General features: G+C 43.3%; 1 protein-coding gene across 1 annotated transcript in view; it reads right to left on the minus strand.

Moving 5' to 3' along the window:
* Nucleotides 1–9,691: 9,691 nt before the first annotated feature.
* LOC125146645 (solute carrier family 22 member 9-like) overlaps nt 9,692–19,432 on the minus strand; it is a 35,892-nt gene continuing 26,151 nt past the window's right edge. The window contains exons 6-10 of the mRNA XM_047823349.1: nt 14,952–15,067; nt 13,841–14,055; nt 11,661–11,769; nt 10,769–10,972; nt 9,692–9,752 (exon numbers count right to left, since the gene is read on the minus strand). Of these exons, the coding sequence (XP_047679305.1) occupies nt 9,692–9,752; nt 10,769–10,972; nt 11,661–11,769; nt 13,841–14,055; nt 14,952–15,067 (705 nt within the window). The remainder of the gene's footprint in view (nt 9,753–10,768; nt 10,973–11,660; nt 11,770–13,840; nt 14,056–14,951; nt 15,068–19,432) is intronic.

Here is a 19,432-nt window from a genome sequence, read left to right on the forward strand (position 1 = left end):
GTCATGATCTCACAGTTTGTGGGTTCAAGCCCCGCACCGGGCTCTGTGCTGACCGCTTTCTCAGAGCCTGCAGCCTGCTTCGGATTCTGCGTCTCCTTCTCTCTCTCTGCCCCTCCCCCGCTCATGCTCTGTCTCTGTCTCTCAAAAATAAATAAATGTTAAAAAAAATTAAAAAAAATCTTTCCCACAAATATTAGTGAAAAGTTTAAGCCATCCGAGCAGGTGACCTTAACTTATTCCATCAGCCAGAAACATGATTTGGACCCAATGTGTCTTTTATAAACTAGTGGGTTTTGCATTATCATACCTGGACCATGGCTCAAACTTTAAAATGAAAGCCGTAAGATCTCTCTGCATCTGGGGGTGTGTGTATGGATGTCTATGTATGTGTGTTATAAATGTGGGATTTTTTTTTCCTATTTCCAGATCTATTGGCAAAATTAATTTTTGGTTGAAGGACAGACAAGCACTTACATGAATCAAGTATATTCTTTTTTTTTTTTTCTTTTCCATATTTGGTTTGTTTTTTGGTTTTTATTTATTTTTTTTATTTTTTAATTTTTTTCAATATATGAAATTTATTGTCAAATTGGTTTCCATTCAAGTATATTCTTAGATATGCAGAAACTAACCTAAGTGTTTTTCAAATTCACATGATCTAGAATAATCTTCAGTAAATAGAAGGTAGTTTACATGTGTAGGTTTAATTAAAACAGGTCTTTCTTTAGCATTATTAGCATTAAGCACGATGCAGATGAACAATTCTTATTCCACCTACGTTTTACTAAAGGTTACATAAGCTCCTGTTATCTGTTACAGGATTTGTTAACAAGAAAATAACTTAACAGGAACCCATGGGGGAGGGGAAGGAAAAAAAAAAAAAAAGAGGTTAGAGTGGGAGAGAGCCAAAGCATAAGAGACTGTTAAGAACTGAGAACAAACTGAGGGTTGATGGGGGGTGGGAGGGAGGAGAGGGTGGGTGATGGGTATTGAGGAGGGCACCTTTTGGGATGAGCACTGGGTGTTGTATGGAAACCAATTTGACAATAAATTTCATATATAAAAATAAAAAAATAAAAAATAAAAAATAAATAAATAAATAAATAAAAATTAAAAAGAAAAAAGAAAAAAAATAAAAAAAAAAAAAGAAAATAACTTAAGACCACAGCGGTTTAATGTCTCGTGAAATCTTCATGAGTGATCTAAACATAATTGTGGAAACAAATAGCGAATTCAATAGGTGTGAGATAAAAGCTTATAAATGACCTTTGCAACAATAATTATGCATTATGGTATGTCTACTTAAGAACAGTTTCCAAATTTCCTTTTTTGTAACTTGAAGTCTTGAAGATATATGGAGACAAGTTAAATGATGGTGATTCACTGAATATCTAAATCATTTCCAAATAATATAAAATACAGAAACATTACCGGAAATTGGTTTATCCTTTTTTTTTTTTGGCTTCCTTTTACAGAAGAGCTAAAGATATTGGGGTCTATTGTTAAACGTGCTTTGTGCCACATTGGAAATTTTCCTGCGAGGAAAAGTAAACTGCTAGAAATTAGGAAATGTATTTATAAATCTGCCAACCCACAGAATACCAGTGTAATAGGCATTCCACAACTGCCTACTTATTTTCACTAGGAATTAAAGATTCTAGGTGTGCTCGCCCAAAAAGCCAGAGATTGGGCCACAGTGGCCTTGGCGCCCCTGTGTCTGAGGGCGGGGCGGGGGCGGGGGTTGCTGCTTTTTACTCAGGCGCTCCCCCTGGTGTTTATTTTTGGTATTGTGGCCTAGCTGGTGCTGTAGTAAATCACCACCCTTGGTCTCCATCTAGTGTCTATCTGTGGTACTGCATATTCTGGTGACTTCTCAGAAACCCCCTAAAATTGGGCATACAATTTTCTGATTTTCCTCCCCAGAAAAAATACGGGAGTTAGTGGTTTCCTAGCCCATGCACCCCAGTGTTAAGTGTGGGGAGGGACCCTGACCAGCCAGAGTGGAGACCGTGAGGAATGCCCTACTGGTTGATGCAGTTGGCCTCATGGTCATGTGGGGTGCAGGAATCTTCTAGCTGGCTTTTGAATTCTCACGGGAGGAATTTTGTCATTTGGTCGCTGTTAACTCTGTGAGGAAGGCAGGTCTAGGGCTCCTTATTCTGTCATCTAGTTGATGTCACTCCCAGAATTCATAGAATTTTCACTTTGACTTGGTTGCTAGCGAGTTCCTAAAGAAAAGCGAGAAAAATCTTATTGGAAACTGGAAGAATGAGGCTTCTTATTATCTAGGGCAGAAAGCTTAGCAACACTGTCCCTACTGATACGTGGAAAGCAGACAATGGGCTTCATGAGCTGGGTGACATAGCTAAGATCATTTTCAAGCAAAACATGGAAGAAGCCATTTGATTTCTTCTTGCTGATTTTAGGAAAGAGTGAAGGGAGAGAAACAAATTGAATCAAGAAATACTAAAGTAAGAAGATCCAGGACATGACAGTTTTCTAGGCAGCAAGTGAGCTAAAATTTAGGATTGGGTTCTAAAGAAATACCAAATCCAGGATACTACCAGTAAAACATCTTTATACACCAAGTGGGGATGTAAGTATGAAACCATCTGAAAAGACCTCGGAAGGATCCAGGTGTGGCCACAGAGTAGGATTCAGCCACACAAAGTCCCTTTAAAGAGACTGAATTGTGCCTGACAGATCCTCTTGATAAAAATAAAATGATTTTATGAAGCTTCTTCATGTTGAACTCGGCTGATGATGCGAACATGGAGAAAGAACACGTACACAGCAACTGAGGATTGTTTCGGTGGTCTTTAAATCTATAATAAAACGCTTCCCTTCCTGGGATGAATTTATGTCACCTGCTAAGCAGCCAGGGATAGAAATATGGGGAGCTATCACTTCTATTAAGGGCCTTGTACCTTGAGCCTGGATTTATCATCGAAATAAGATAATGAGACACTCACCCAGGTTCAGATGGACCAGTTTGTGCAATCTGCAGAACCAGGCTACTGGGGACGATTATATTTTTCTCCTGCTCCCCAGACAGTTACATATGCTCTTGTGTTTCTGGAAAGTGATTCCATTCCTGGGCAACAAAACTCACAGAAGCATAGACACAAGCTAAGGTAAAGGCTCTTTAGGTTATGGGACAGTTAAACAGGCCAATTAAAGATCCACGCCGTAGGACCATACGTATCTGATCATTCCATCAGGGGTTACCCACAGGAGCGATTGAGAGTTTACTCATCAGGGGAGATTCTCTCTGGGTTTCAGTCCAGGGGATGGCAGTGCAGTTTTAAGAGCCAGACTGAAGATCATCAGTGACCTGTCACATTTACAGCACACAGTCTAGCTCCCCTCGGTAAGGTCAATGCCGTGTGGCCTAGTATTGATCCAAAGGCTTTGATGTGGCATCTCTGGTCAAACTTTATTCCCTGCAGCAACAAACAGAACTGGGGCAAAGTCCAAAATCCAGCAGCTTCTGAGGAGCACCGGAGACATTACACACTGATCAAGGTGTATTGGGAGAATTTACGGCAACCAAGGAATTTTGTTCCTATTTTGGGGATATCGAGGAACCATCCGCTGTGCTACCAGGGGGTATTGCATCGGAAACTGACTTTGATGGGATTTGGAAATAACTTGCAGGTTGCACAATGGACCGATGTAATTTTGTAGGTGGGACTTTGGGGACCAGTACACATTCAAGCAGTGGTGATTAATACTGCTGAGTGTATTGTGAGAATAGATGTGTTCTCTATGGGTGGTACTTCTCGCGATTGCCGGGGACGTGCCCAGTGGGAAAATGTCATAATTCGAAGTGTGTTCGTAAGATGAGTGTACTCCAGGAACCACCTGTCTTCCCCAGGATTGTCCTGTAGTCCCTTCGTATTAGTAGAGGATACCATGGTAGAGGGAAGCAGCTGACTGCAGTGATCGTGGAGATAGTGGAGAAAGAGAAGCTTCGTAAAAATATCCCATTATCACAAAAGCTTGGTGTGGTAAATCAAAAAGTCCGTTGAGGGGCACGTGGGTGGCTCAAGCGGTTGAGCGTCCCACTTTGGCTCAGATCGTGATCTCATGGTTCATGAGTTCAAGCCCCACATGGGGCTCGCTGCTGTCAGCACGGAGCCTGCTTTGGATCCCCTGTCCCCCTCTCTCTCTGCCCCTCCCCCACTTGTGCTCTCTCTCTCTCTCTCTCTCTCTCTCTCAAAAATAAATAAAACATTAAAAAGATTTATTTTGGGGTGCCTGGGTGGCTCAGTCAGTTAAGCAGCCGACTTCAGCTCGGGTCATGATCTCGAGGTCCGTGAGTTCTAGCCCCGCATCGGGCTCTGTGCTGACAGCTCGGAGCCTGGAGCCTGTTTCGGATTCTGTGTCTCCCTCTCTCTGACCCTCCCCTGTTCATGCTCTGTCTCTCCCTGTCTCAAAAATAAATAAACATTAAAAAAAAAATTTACTTTAAAAAAATTTTTTAAATGTTTTTATTTTATTTTTGAGAGAGAGAGAGACAGAGTGTGAGTGGGTGAGGGGTAGAGAGAGAAGGAGACAGAATCCGAAGTAGGCTCCAGGCTCTGAGCTGTCAGTGCAGAGCCTGGCGTGGGGCCTGAACTCAGAGACTGCGAGATCATGACCTGAGCGGAAGGGACGCCCAACCAACTGAGCCACCAAGGCACCCCCCCCCAAAATTTTTTTCAGTCCAATGATACTTGGTGCCCCACTGTGGACTGCTAAAATTTCCAACTGTGGTTGTGGATATTAGAAAGTCATGGAGTCCATTGTGCAGACTGAAGACACGTGGTAAGTGAGGATGACATTGCAGGGGTGCCTGGGTGGCTCAGTAGGCTGAGGGTCCGACTTCGGCTCCGGTCATGATCTCGAGGAGGTTCATGGGTTTGAGTCCCCCCGTGGGGCTCTGTGCTGACAGCTCAGAGCCTGGAGCCTGCTTGGGATCCTCTGTCCCCCTTGCTCTCTCTGCCCCTCCCCTGCTTGCGCTCTCTCTCTTTCTCTCTCTCTGTCTCCCTCTCTCAAAAATGAAAAGAAACATTAAAAATTTTTTTTAAAAAGTGGTGATGACATTGCTAATGCCTGTTATAAGACAGTTTCTCATTGCCTTTGGGGTTCTGGTGAGGTCTGAGCCTTCCTGGCCCACCTCCCTGGGAATAGAGCTGCGGACTCTAGACCACATATTGCTGGTTGTCCTTCCTGTGCCTCTTGATCTCCTGGAAGGCATTTGGCAGGAGAAAGGCAAAAAAATCCAAGCCTGATTGACTTTGTTTCAAGTTCTGAGGCCCACGGGATACCCAGAGGCCTTGCAGGACAGCTAGTAAGAGAAGAGCTTGTGGAGTTGAGGGTCTAGGAAGCCTAAAGACGGAGGCTAGATAGCTCCGATGTGGAGGATTTGTGAAAATAACGAACGGATTTGCGATTTTCCACCAGCCCCGAGGGACTGAGCGCGGTACCATTTCGTTGCGGGTAGAAGATAAAAGCGTGATGTCGCAGGTGCACACGTGGACGGAGAACCGCTACATCGGCTTTTACGTTTTTCTTTTTCTCATTTCCTCTTTGTATCCCGGGTTCCCAGCATATTGCTGGGGAGCTGTTATATGCTGCATAAATGATTACTGAATCAATTAAAGACTTTTAAAGCTCTTCATAACGACACCATCCTGTGTGTTGAACGTTCAATAGCATGTGTTATTTTATAACTCTGCCATCGGTTGACAGATCTCTATTTACAAATCTTTGGTCTTTTGGAAAGACCAAAGGATGCTACTTTAGTTTGACTGTCTTTAAATTCCAGTGGCTTTGTAGACTTTTTCATAGCTTTATGATTAGGAGACTTTTTTTTCTTTTGAAAAGTATATGCTCCTGGCTGTTAACTACCTAATACTAAATTATGTATTTTTAATGCATATTTTTAAGATATACATATTAATATATAGGCATTTTGAAAAATTTTCATTTCTCTTGCAATTTACTTTTGATGATACGTTAGAATATTTTTAAATGTTGCATTATCCTTTTTAAACTTAGAATACAAAAAATTTAAATCTCATAAAAGTACAGCACAAAGTGAATAGCTTTTATCACTTTTATGAATATTATTTTAGATTTTGCCTATTTCTCTAGGACTTGTCAATGGAGGTTTTAAATGAGTTTTCAGTCCAATTTACCTCTGCTTACATTCCTGGCGTTTGCCTGACTATTCAGAACATTTTTTTCAATCCCAAGAGCTCGTAGGCAGGTTTTGTACTGAATAACATGGCTTAATTGTTCCACTTATCTTTTTATTTATTTACTTATTTTTAATAAAAATCATTATTTTTATTTTTAATTTTTATTTAAAATCTTTATTTTTAATTTTTTTAATGTTCATTTATTTTTGAGAGAGAGAGAGACAGAGCATGAGCAGGGGAGGAGCAGCGAGAGAGGGAAACACAGAATCCGAGGTAGGGTCCAGGCTCCGAGCTGTCAGCACAGAGCCCAGTGCGGGGCTCGAACTCACAAACTGTGAGATCATGACCTGAACCGAAGTCAGAGGCTTAACTGACTGAGCCACCCAGGCTCCCCCTCCACTTATCTTTTTAATTGCATGGAATATATTTTTTTGGCTTAGAGAATAAAATGAAATTATTAAGCATTTATTTATAGAGTTAATGGCACTTATGTAATCATTGATTTCTACTAGTGATTTACGATGCCCAAATCATCAAGTTTTAAGTATTACACATGCTACCATATCGTTCTGGACTTCTTTTCATTTTTCTTTTTAAAGTTTATTTTTTGAGAGAGAGAGCGAGTGCAGGAGGGACAGAGAGAGAGCGGGACAGAGGATCTGAAGCAGGCTCTGTGCTGACACCACAAGAGCCCAATGCGGGGCCTCGAACTCAAGAACTGTGAGGTCATGGCCTGAACTGAGTAAGGGGCTGAGCCACCCAGGCACCCCGTGGTCTTCTTTTGATTTGCAAATGCATCTGCTGTTGGTGTTTAGACACTTGCATCTCATTCTGGCAAACGCTGCCCCCCAAACCTGCCCCACCCTCCCTCTATGAGCCTCATTTTCCTGAATCAGCTTGTCTAGTATTAATTTGCAGTTACCCTTGGAACTCTTTCCTGAGCTGTTCCAAAAGAATGGAGTTTTCCATGGCAATTACTCCATCAACTACTCTACCATTAATTGAAGCAGAAGCAATGTCTTTTTTTTTTTTTTTTTTTAATTTACCTCCAAGTTAGTTAGCATGTTGTGCGATAATGATTTCAGGAGTAGAATCCCGTGATTCATCCCCTACATATAACACCCAGTGCTTGTCCCAAGTGTCTTCCTCAGTGACTCTTGCCCATTTAGCCCACCACCCCAGCCACAGCCCCTCCATAATGCTCATTTGTTCTCTATATTTAAGAGTCTTAGGGTCTGTCCCCCTCCCTGTTTTTATATTATATTTGCTTCCCTTCCCTTATGTCCATCTGTTTTGTACCTTAAGTTCCACATATGAGTGAAGTCATATGATATTTGCCTTTCTCTGACTGACTTATTTGGTTTAGCATAATAGCCTCTAGTTCCATCCACGTTGTTGCCAACGGTGAGATTTCATTCTTTTTGGTCGCCCAGTAATACTCCATTCTATGTGTATGCCACATCTTCTTTATCCATTCTTCCGTCGATGGACATTTGGGCTCTTTCCATACTTTGGCTATTGTCGATTGTGCTGCTATAAACATGGGGGTGCGTGTGCCTCTTTGAAACAGCACACCTGCATCCCTTGGATAAATACCTAGCAGTACAATTGCTGGGTCGTAGGGTAGTTCTATTTTTCATTTTCTGAGGAAGCTCCATACTGTTTTCCAGAATGGCCGCACCAGTTTGCATTCCCATCAGCAGTGCAAAAGGGTTTCTCTTTCGCCTCATCTTTGCCAACATCTGTTGTTGCCTGAGTTGTTCCTGTTAGCCATTCTGACAGGTGTGAGGTGGTATCTCATTGTGCTTTTGATTTGTATTTCCCTGATGTTGAGTGACGTTGGGTATTTTTTCACGTGTCTGTTAACCATCTGGATGTCTTCTTTGAAGAAGTGTCGATTCATGTCTTTTGCCCATTTCTTCACTGGATTATTTGTTTTTTGGGTGTTGAGTTTGAGAAGTTCTTTATAGACTTTGGGTACGAACCCTTTAACTGATATGTCATTTGCAAATATCTTCTCCCATTCTGATGGTTACCTTTTAGTTTTGCTGAATGTTTCCTTCACTGTGCAGAAGCTTTTTATTTTGATGGGGTTCCCAATAGTTCATTTTTGCTTTTGTTTCCCTTGCCTCCAGAGACGCGTTGAGTAAGAAGTTGCTGCGGCCAGGGTCAAAGAGGTTTTTGCCTGCTTTCTCCTCGAGGATTTTGATGGTTTCCTGTCTTATGTTTAGGTTTTTCAACCATTTTGAGTTTATTTTTGTGTCTGGTGTAGGAAAGGGGTCCAGATTCATTCTTCTGCGTGCCGCTGTCCAGTTTTCCCGACACCACTGGCTGAAGAGACTGTCTTTTTTCCATGGGATATTCTTTCCTGCTTTGTCAAAGACTGAGTCCTTGATTTCTCTTTCTGTTGCTTCATTATTGGTGTCTAGGAATGCAACCAATTTCTGTGTATTCATTTTATTTCCTACGACTTTGCTGAATTCATGGATCAGTTCTAGCAGTCTTTGGTGGATTTTTTTGGGTTTTTCATAGAGTGTCACGTCATCCGCGAGGAACGAAAGTTTGACTTCCTCCCGGCCGATTTGGATGCCTTTTACTTCTTTGTGTTGTCTGATTGCTGAGGCTAGGACTTCCAACACTATGTTGAATAACAGTGCCAAGAGAGGGCATCCCTGTCATGTTCCTGACTTTAGGGAGAAAGCTCTCAGTTTTTCCCCATTGAGGATAATACTAGCAGTGGGTCTCTCGTAGATGGTTTTTATGATCTTGAGGTATGATCCTTCTACCCCTACTTTCTTGAGGGTTTTCGTCAAGACAGGATGCTGTATTTTGTCAAATGCTTTCCCTGCATCTATCGAGAGGACCACGTGGTTCTTGTCCTTTCTTTTATTGATGTGATGTATCACATTGATTCATTTGTGGATATTGAACCAGCCCTGCATCCCAGGTATAAATCCCACTTAATCGTGGTGAATAATTCTTTTAATGTATTATTGGATCCGGCTGGCTAGTATCTTGTTGAGAATTTTTGCATCCATGTTCATCAGGGATCTTGGTCTGTCGTTCTCCTTTTTAGTGGGGTCTTTGTCTGGTTTTGGATCAAGAATCAGTGTCTTTAGTACTATCCCATCTTTCTATCCAGAAACATGCTGGAGGTCTACAATTTTACATATATTTTACTATGATTCCCTTAAAAATATTATTACTTTTAATATACAGAACGGTATCACTATGTGGTGTACCTGAAATTAATATAACGTATGTCAACTAGACTTGGATAATAAAATCTTTTTTCAAAAGTATTACGACTTTTCTCAAACTTCTTATTTTGATTGATTGTAGATATTTTATCCATAGTTACTTAGTCCTGCAATTGTAAATGGGATCTGTTATTCCATTCTATCTTTTTATTTTATTTCACAAACTTTTCCAATTTCTGGGAACGGTCCTGATTTTCCTTCTCCTATCTTACTCTTTGAGTAGCAGTTATTTCCTGGAATTCCTTAAAACTGTGTCACTTTCATGAAGGGATCTTCCTGCTTTACTTTTCTTGAGGCTTTTCTCCTGGTAAAAACACAATGAGACCGACAAACAAGCACAAAAGTGAGAAGACCTCAAGTCAGCGTACATGTCCTGCATTCTCCAGAGCAAGCTGATTCTTGACCCACCAGTTTTGATAAAATCCGTGATCCCTGCCCCAAGGGTTTGAGTAAATCTTTTGAAGACCAAGTTTCCGGGGCAGGATCTGGGAGGGCAGCTTTGGTAGTTTTGATTCTCACTTTTGGACGACAGGGGATCCGGACGCCAAAGGGATTTGGAAAAGGCAAGGGCAGTATGCAAAGTTTTAAAATCCTCTCCAATTATTGATCACTTAAAAATACCTAGGTTTACTACTTTCCTTCTTTTCTTAACAGGCTCATTCCTAGTGGACCCAGATGGTCTGAATGTCACAGACCACATAACAGGACTTCTCTGAGATGTCTTGTCGTCTGTGGGAGGGGCTCAGGTCCTCTCCCTGATCTCGCTCAGGTTTCTTCAGTGGCCAGGACAGTCCTCAGGCCTACAGGAACCGGCAGCCCCGGGGAGCTGACTGCACTCCCCGGGCTGGGGGCTGCCAGGGTCTGAGGGATGAGAGTCTGGTGTTTGGATGTGTGCATGCCTGTGAAATGCCTTCAGGCGTGTGTATGTCACACAAGGTCACCTAATGTTGGCCCCTGCAACCACTAAGCCTACTGATGCAGGCTGTCTAAACCTACTGATCTAGGGAGCCATGGGGGAGTCTGAGGTTGGTGGCAGCAATGATGAGGCTATAGCTAAACCAGAGGCACTGGCCACATGGAACAGTCCAGGTCTAAATCTTTCCCTGGGAGGGGCAGCTGGCTGGCTCAGTCAGTATGAGCAGGCAACTCTCGATCTTGGGGTCATGAGTTCAAGTCCCACATTGGGCATTTGGCTTACTTAAAAAAGAAATGTTCGTAAATCTTTCCCTGGGGACAGTGACCCTGAATGATGGCTTGCCTTCCTCACTACAGACCTAGAGCACACAGCTCCCCTCAGGGACAGCCAGGGGGTTTACTCACTGCTTTTCCACATCCTGGATGGAGTCAGGCAGAGGTTGATTCCTGGTTTCAGGAAGGAGTGAGACAATAAGACCAGCGAGGATGGAGAAGATTCCATACGTGATCCAGGGCAGGTGGGGAGAATACACAGTTAGGATCATCAAGAGGGGAGACAGCGCTGCCCCAATATAAGCAGCAATCCCCAGGATTCCTGTGACAGTTGCCCTTGGGGTGCAAACAATACAAAAATAATTTGGTATAAATCCACACATGTAATTTGCGATTTATTATTTTGCTTTGATTATGGGAGATACCACAACAGTGCTTAGATACATGAAGGTTGACAATATACTCTTACATTTCAAATATGCTCTGTCATTTGCTGGCAACTTTTTTCAAGTGCCATTAGGACAGATTTTCATTATTTAGAAACTACTCTTAGCCGTAGTTCAGTGGATTTCGTGGTTCAATAGATTAGGTGAGGGATATGTTAAAAAAACTTAACACGGTGCCTTGCCAAAGCAGATTTTAATAATTTCCGGCTGCAATTTTTGTTACTGCCAATGCTATTATAACTGATGCTTTAGGGGCGCCTGGGTGGCGCAGTCGGTTAAGTGTCCGACTTCAGCCAGGTCACGATCTTGCGGTCCGTGGGTTCGAGCCCCGCGTCAGGCTCTGGGCTGATGGCTCGGAGCCTGGAGCCTGTTTCCGATTCTGTGTCTCCCTCTCTCTCTGCCCCTCCCCTGTTCATGCTCTGTCTCTCTCTGTCCCAAAAATAAATAAACGTTGAAAAAAACTTAAAAAAAAAATAACTGATGCTTTGGATAATGACTCAGTTTTCTTCCTGCTATAAATGTTCACTAGCTGGGAATGGTCTGTGTTGCCCCTACGGGACCTTCCATGAGATTTGTACCTGATTATGGTAGGCATTAGTTCGTTTCCATGGATAGAAGAACTCACAACAGCTGCTGCAGAAACTCCGACTCCCAGGGATGACAGAGAAAGACGCAGGGTCTGCATTTCTGGAGAGGAAGACCAGTGAGACTCGGGAAGAAAATTAGAGCCAAAGGAACCACCATCCACCAAGTGATAAATGAAAAAGACACAATTAGAATATTCGCATGTGTTAGACGCATCGCAGGGAAAGCGCACAGGGCAGAGAACGTCTAGTGACCAGTAGCTGAGAAATGTGACCGATCTGTATGTTACAACTTCAACAGAGATGAAAAGACCTGAGTTATTTTCATTACCTCTCTCTTACATGGCAGAGATTTGCCAAAGATGGAGAGGGGAACGTGAGTTTGCTTTCATTAATTCTGCCCAGTGTCTCCCTCTGCCTTGCATGTACAAAGTAGGACTGTGATATGAATAATTACTGAAGGATGTGAAACTTATCCACATCCTTGAGAAGTTTAAGCCCTGGGTACGCAATATTGACGTAGGGCTAGTACTGCAGTAGAATAATAAAGGAACAGGAGTTTCAGGGCACCTGGGTGGCTCGGTCGGTTAAGCGTCTGACTTCGGCTCAGGTCATGATCTCATGGTTCGTGGGTTCGCGCCCCGTGTCAAGCTCTGTACAGACAGCTCAAGAGCCTGGAACCTCCTTTGGATTCTGTGTCTCCCTCTCCCACTGCCCTCCCCCTCTCACTCACTCTCTTTCTGTCTCTCTCTCAAAAACAAATAAACATTAAAAAAAAAAAAGAAGAACAGGAGTTTTATGGTATGGATAAGCTGGAGTGGAACTCGATCTAGAGTGCTATGTGTTAAAATCTTTTTTTTTTTAATTTTTTTTTCAACGTTTATTTATTTTTGGGACAGAGAGAGACAGAGCATGAACGGGGGAGGGGCAGAGAGAGAGGGAGACACAGAATCGGAAACAGGCTCCAGGCTCTGAGCCACCAGCCCAGAGCCTGACGCGGGGCTCGAACTCACGGACCGGGAGATCGTGACCTGGCTGAAGTCGGACGCTTAACCGACTGCGCCACCCAGGCGCCCCTTAAAATCTTTTTTAATGTGTATTTATTTGTGAGAGTGAGAGACACAGCATAAGCAGGGGAGGGGAAGAGAGAGAGGGTGACACAGAATCCGAAGCAGGCACCAGGCTCTGAGCTGTCAGCACAGAGCCTGACGCGGGGCTCGAACTCACCAACCGTGAGATCATGACCTGAGCCGAAGTCGGACAGTTAACCGACTGAGCCACCCAGGCATCCTGATCTAGAGTAATATTTGAAGATTTAAGAATAAAGATCCGTATTAGGGAAAAAATAGTTGGACTTTGGAGACCTCTGGAAGAAAATTTCAGGGTTCAGTTTTGTATTTGATAATTTTAAAAAATTTCATGAAACCGTTATATAACATTGGAGTAAGCTGTGTAGTCCAGCAGCAAACATGTATCATTGCCGACATCCAGGATCAGGGCACAGCTGTCCATTTGGGATCCTGTAAAGTGCACAACTTTGCTGGGAGTTGAAGCGTGGAGACCACCTGGGTTCCCCTATTCATTACATATGATCATTTCATTTAGCGAAATTGATTCTAAGAGAGGCTTTAACTCCTTAACTGCTTATTCCTATGGTATACTTCTCCACCTGAAGGCAAGATACTTTGATTTCCTTGAAGTCAAAAAGTTCCCAACACCAGGACGGCAGTGATGGTGACCTAATACAAGACTAGACATCAGGGAGTAAATTGTCACTGAAGCTGTAGTAACCAGAAAGCAACCAGGCAGAGGAAGTGATGGTAAATTGTGTCCTCATATGGGACACAATTATATATAATGGACACAATACCATCATTTAGAATTACAAGCGTGATTGGTCATAGCCAAAGGGCAAGTGGTCCACTGCTCTCCTAGAGAAACTTGTAGGAAGAAATGGTACCAATTACCAGATACTTCTCACATGTGATGAGGATAGCCATATGTCCGAGCCAACGTGTACTGACCTTTGACTCTTTCCCAGCCACCACGTTAATGGTAGAATCTGTCCTAAATCCTCAGATTGGTTTTAGGGGATCATTAGAAACATATCCTCCCTTTCCTCGTGTGAGCACGGTCCCTGAGTCCCTGAGCTCTTTCCTTTCTTCTTTTCTCACCTTTGGGCAGAAATGTGGTGATCAGAATGGAGATTCCAAGGAAGGAAAAGAAAATCATCTGGCATATTCGACGGCCTATATAATTCAGTGCCAAAACCGCGATATAACTGGATGGGATGTTGACTAGGCCAAAGAGAACCTGGGACAGGAAAACATTGCTTCCAATCTGCTGGATGTGGAGAATCAGGCCATAAAAAGACATGTAGACTGCAAACCTGTGGAACCGAAGAAAAAGATAGACGTCATGAGGTTTCGACCTTATTCTACAAATGACAATCGTAAATATTGTCAGACAGGCAGCCAGTGGTTGGTGGTAAAAAGGCACGGTCTGTTTTATAGAATATTCTACATGGTAATGATTTAAAGACTGTCATAAAATACTGCATGATGATGGAGGTCATAATTGTTACCCTTTTTTGGTGGGTGAGGGTACAGTTATTAAGAATACGTAATGAGGCTTTCTAGGGTTTTAGATTTCTTTTTCTATATCCTCATTTGGGCGATTGTTGCATGTACGCATATGTAAATATTCATCGAACAGTATACGTTTGTGCACTTCACTGTTTATAGTTTTATCTCAATTAAAATGGGAAAGAACAAGTGAAGAAACATCAAGCCAAAGTCTTTACTGTGATTGAAGTTCACAGCCTCAGTTCCCAGCTGATGAGCCTTGCAGGTGATGTAATAAATAAAACTCATTGTACAATTAGCTCTGGGTCAGTCTTTCCTTAACGAAAAGATGCAATTATCTTTTTTTTTAATGTTTATTTATTTGAGAGAGAGAGAGAGAGAGAGAGAGAGAGAGAGAGTGGGGGGGGGTGGGGAAGGGCAGAGAGAGAGGGAGGGAGAATCCCAAGCAGGCTCCACGTCATCATTGCAGAGCCCGACATGGGGCTCGATCCCACTACTGTGAGATCATGACCCCGGCCGAAACCAAGAATCAGATGCTTAACCAACTGGGCCACACAGGTGCCCCTAAAAATGCAGCTATCTTTATAGCATCCTCATGTTTTATCTCAAAATCTGTCCCCGCAACGGGTTGTACCCTTTGACAGGAATAGATTCACGTCTCCACCACTTGAATATTCTTCATGCACAACGTGAAACCCACCTCACAAAGGACATCAAACAGATCCTTCTGCGCAGTGTAGGCGTGCAGAATATATCACGCAGAGAAATTTTTTTCTGTGCTGCCTCTAGCTCCTCTTGCATGCTGGATCTCAAGACCTTTAAGAACGATGGCAACAAGAAACTGTTCAGTTGTCACAAAATGTAGGCACCAGGAGGCCCCTCACGGAGGATAAGCTAGGCCATTTGCTATTATATTTAGTAGGAGATAGAGACACCAACGATGTCCTTGCATGTGAAAGGTGAATTCAGGAGTGAAAGGAGCTTTAGGATAATTATGTAGCAACAAGGACTTTTTTAAAAAAAAAAATTTGTTTCAAACGTTTATTTATTTTTGAGACACAAGAGAGACAGAGCACGAGGAGGGGGAGGGGCAGAGAGAGAGGGAGACACAGAATCTGAAGAAGGCTCCAGGCGCTGAGCCATCGGCACACAGCCCGACGTGGTGCTTGAACCCACGAACCGTGAGATCATGACCTGAGCCGAAGTCAGTTGCTTAACCGAGGGAGCCACCCAGGCGCCCCACAACAAGGACTTTTTAAGCACTAGATCTGAGTGGGCTGCAGGGCATGAAAATGGATGAGTCTGTTAGATATTCAGACCAGAAAGGGAATCAAATGCAAGTCACTTGGATTAAGGTCCAAAGCTCCATTTATGCTAAATGGGCACGAAAGCCTTGGGAGGTAAGCTGGATTCCCGGCTGTCCTTGCAGAGAAACTGTTTACCTCGGGAACAATGGCATTTCCTGAGAATCTTTATTCTGGTTCTTCAAGTCTTTTTGAGTGGCCCCTGGGTGGCTCAGTCTGTTGAGTTCCAACCTCAGCTCAGGTCACGATCTCATGGTTCGTGTGTTCGAGCCCCACGTCAGGCTCTGTGCTGACAGCTCAGAGCCTGGAGCCTGCTTCGGATGCTGTGTCTCCTCTCTTTGACCCTCCCCCACTCACCCTCTGTCTCTGTCTCTCAAAAATCAATAAACATTGAAAAAAAAATTTTTTTTAAGTCTTTTTGAGGGAAATCCTGGACTATTGTGTCTCCGCGAATGAGATGCCTAGAATTAAACTTGAGGATGAAACCAGGGTGGGGTCTTGGTGTAGAATAATTTATACCTGAGCTGGTGATAATTTGGAGTTATTTAATGGTCCTGCAACATGCTGGGTATATACCGTGCCCAAGGTGATTGAATATTTCTAAACCCCAATGTCCCTGTCATCAGGAAAATGGAGGAGGAGGAGGAGGAGAACGAGAAGAAATAGGTGAAGAAAGATAATAGCACCCTTTTCATGAGGATTTTCTTTTCTTTAGAAAAAATTTTTTTAATGTTTATGTATTTTTGAGACAGAGACAGAGTGTGAGCAGGGGAGGGGCACAGAGGGAGAGGGAGACACAGAATCCGGAACAGGCTCCAGGCTCTGCGCTGTCGGCACAGAGCCCAGCACGGGGCTCAAACCCACCAACCGTGAGATCATGACCTGAGCTGAAGTCGGACGCTCAGCTGACGGAGCCACCCAGGCGCCCCTCATGAGGATTTTCTAGCCATATGTGAGGTTGCAAACATGCATATGGAATTCTACCCCACACACCTCGGATACTTAATTATTTCTTAAATAGTCAGAAACTATCAACTTAATTCTCATCTCACTTTTACACATGAAACAATACTGGGGCACCTGGGCGGCTCCGTCGGTTGAGTGACCGAACCTTGATTTTGGCTCAGGTCACGATCTCATGGGTTCGTGAGTTCAAGCCTGGCATCGGGCTTTGCACGGACAGCTCAGAACCTGCTTGGGATTCTCTCTCTCTGCCCCTTCCCCGTTTGCTCATTCTCTCTCTCTCTCCCTCTCAAAATAAACTTTAAAAAAATAAAGCAATACCATGAAGTCCACTGGAAGAATTCCATGAGGAAGGGACTTGGGAGAAATACCCACCCCCCTCCCCATCAAATGAAGACCAACCAGATCAAGAATGTCTTCGAGTTGCAGAGCTCGCTCAAGCAGCAAAATGCTGGACTTACCCTCTTGGAAGAGAAGAGTCATGATAGCATCTCCTTCCTGCATCTAACACTCAGAAACCCAGGACCACCGGCCACTGTCACAGGGGCATTCTAGGAATGGGCTCCAAGGACACCTTAAACTTGGGCCAGGTGAGGCCTGTTGTACCTGTAAGGCTGGCCTCAAATCACAGCCGATATCAGAGTAAAAGTTTGGGAGACACTGACGTTACTTCACCAAGGCCATTCATTTTCAGTGAGAAAGCAGAGATGTTTCCAGAAGAATTGAGGGAGGCAATGCGAGGTCATTTGTGGGCACTAAAGGAGCTACTCCTACCTGGTAAAAAATTCTTATTCAAGGCAGAGGAAGCCTCTATTCAAACGGAGAGCCCGCTGGGTCTTTGTTTTTTAAACGCATCTGTTTCTCTGATTTTCCTTTGCTAGTAAATAAAAAAAAACCTGTGCCAATCGTAACACCACGCTGGGGTGGAAAGCATGCAGTAGCCTCCTGTGTGAAGTCTTGCCCATTGGTGTCCTGGAATCAGTGGGTACAAATTCACAAAAGCCCCTTGTTAAATTTTTAGATAGTTTGTGAAGCAGTTGCCATGATGCTCGTGGCTTTGACTGACAATGGTGGTGGTGTTCCTACTATAGAAGTTGACAATCACCACAAATTTGAGATCTATGGATTTTTTATTCCTCCTATAATGTTAGGTGCTAAACATTTACCAGCACACCTCTGGCTCGGCCCCTCTGCAGTCATCTGGACTCCTCTAAATTGCAAACTTTTTAATAATATTTATTTATTTTTGAGAGAGAGGGAGGGAGGGGCAGAGAGTGAGGGAGACACAGAATCCGAAGCAGGCTCCAGGCTCCGAGCAGTCAGCACAGAACCTGATGCAGGGCTTTGAACTCACAGACTGCGAGAGATCATGACCTGAGCCGAAGTCGGCTGCCTAACCGACTGAGCCACCCAGGTGCCCCTATCCCTGCCTGGTTTAAACCTGGCTAGTTCTACCTTAACCTGTAAGACCCATTTCAAATGTAACTACCTTCGAGTAGCATTGAGTTCCTACACATCTGTGATCCAGGTTATGTCTCCCTCTTCGGTATTCACATACCACCTTTGCTTTATTTCAAAGAGACTTTATCAAGCCCATAACCTTACCTATCTATTCATGAACCTAGCAGTGAACCCACCTGCAGATTCTGGCAAATGGTCCACACACCCATGGACCCAGACAGCAGGCTCGCTGATGAACCCTGCTCACTAGTCTCCCCAGAATCCCACCCATGGTGACTGGTGGAGGGTCTATGTTTCCTGCCAAAGCCAGACTGTAAAGACTGGAGGAGGTGACTCCTTCTTCAAATGCACAAACACGAATTAGGGGGGGGAAAAAAACAAAATAAAAATATCGATAAGAGAGTTGATTCTTTTAAAAAAAGATGAGGGGCGCCTGGGTGGCGCAGTCGGTTGAGCGTCCGACTTCAGCCAGGTCACGATCTCGCGGTCCGTGAGTTCGAGCCCCGCATCGGGCTCTGGGCTGATGGCTCAGAGCCTGGAGCCTGTTTCCGATTCTGTGTCTCCCTCTCTCTCTGCCCCTCGCCCGTTCATGCTCTGTCTCTCTCTGTCCCAAAAATAAATAAACGTTGAAAAAAAAATTTTTAAAAAGATGAACAAAATTGACAAACTTTTAACTAGACTGACCATAAAAAAAGAGAGAAGACTCAAACAAATAAAATCAGAAATGAAAGAGGAGACATCACAACTGATGCCACAGAAATTAAAAAAAGATCATAAGGGACTATAATAAAAAATCACATGCCAAAAAGTGGATGACCTAGAAGAAATGGATAAATTCCTGGAAGTATACAAGCTACCAAAATGGAATCAAGAAGAATAGAAAACCTGAAGAAACCGATAACAAATAAGGAGATTGAAACAGTAATAAAAAGTATCCTAGAAATAAAAGCCTAACACCAGATAGCTTCACAGGTGAATTCTAACAAACATGTAAATTATCAACACCGATCCCTCTCAAACTTTTCCAAAAATAGAATAAGAGGAAACACTAACAAATTTGTTTCATGAGGGCAGTATGACTCTGATACCAAAGTCAGACAAAGACACCAGAAGAAAAGAAAACTACAGGCCAATATCCCTGATGAACAAAGGTAAAAAAAATTATCAGCAACATATTAGTAAACCAACTTCAACAGCACACTGCATACCATGATGCCGTGGAATTTATTCCTGGGATGCAAGGATAATTCAACATAAGCAAATTTTAAAAATGTGATACACCACATTAGCAGAATGAAGGTTAAAAATCACATGATCATTTCGGGACGCCATGGTGGCTCAGTCAGTTAAGCATCTGACTTCAGCTCAGGTCATGATATTATAAATCGTGGGTTTGGGCTCTGCATCGGGCTCTCTGCTGTCAGCACAGAGACTGCTTCAGATCCTCTGTCTC

The sequence above is a fragment of the Prionailurus viverrinus genome, chromosome D1, assembly GCF_022837055.1.
Source record: "Prionailurus viverrinus isolate Anna chromosome D1, UM_Priviv_1.0, whole genome shotgun sequence".
Lineage (NCBI taxonomy): Eukaryota > Metazoa > Chordata > Mammalia > Carnivora > Felidae > Prionailurus > Prionailurus viverrinus.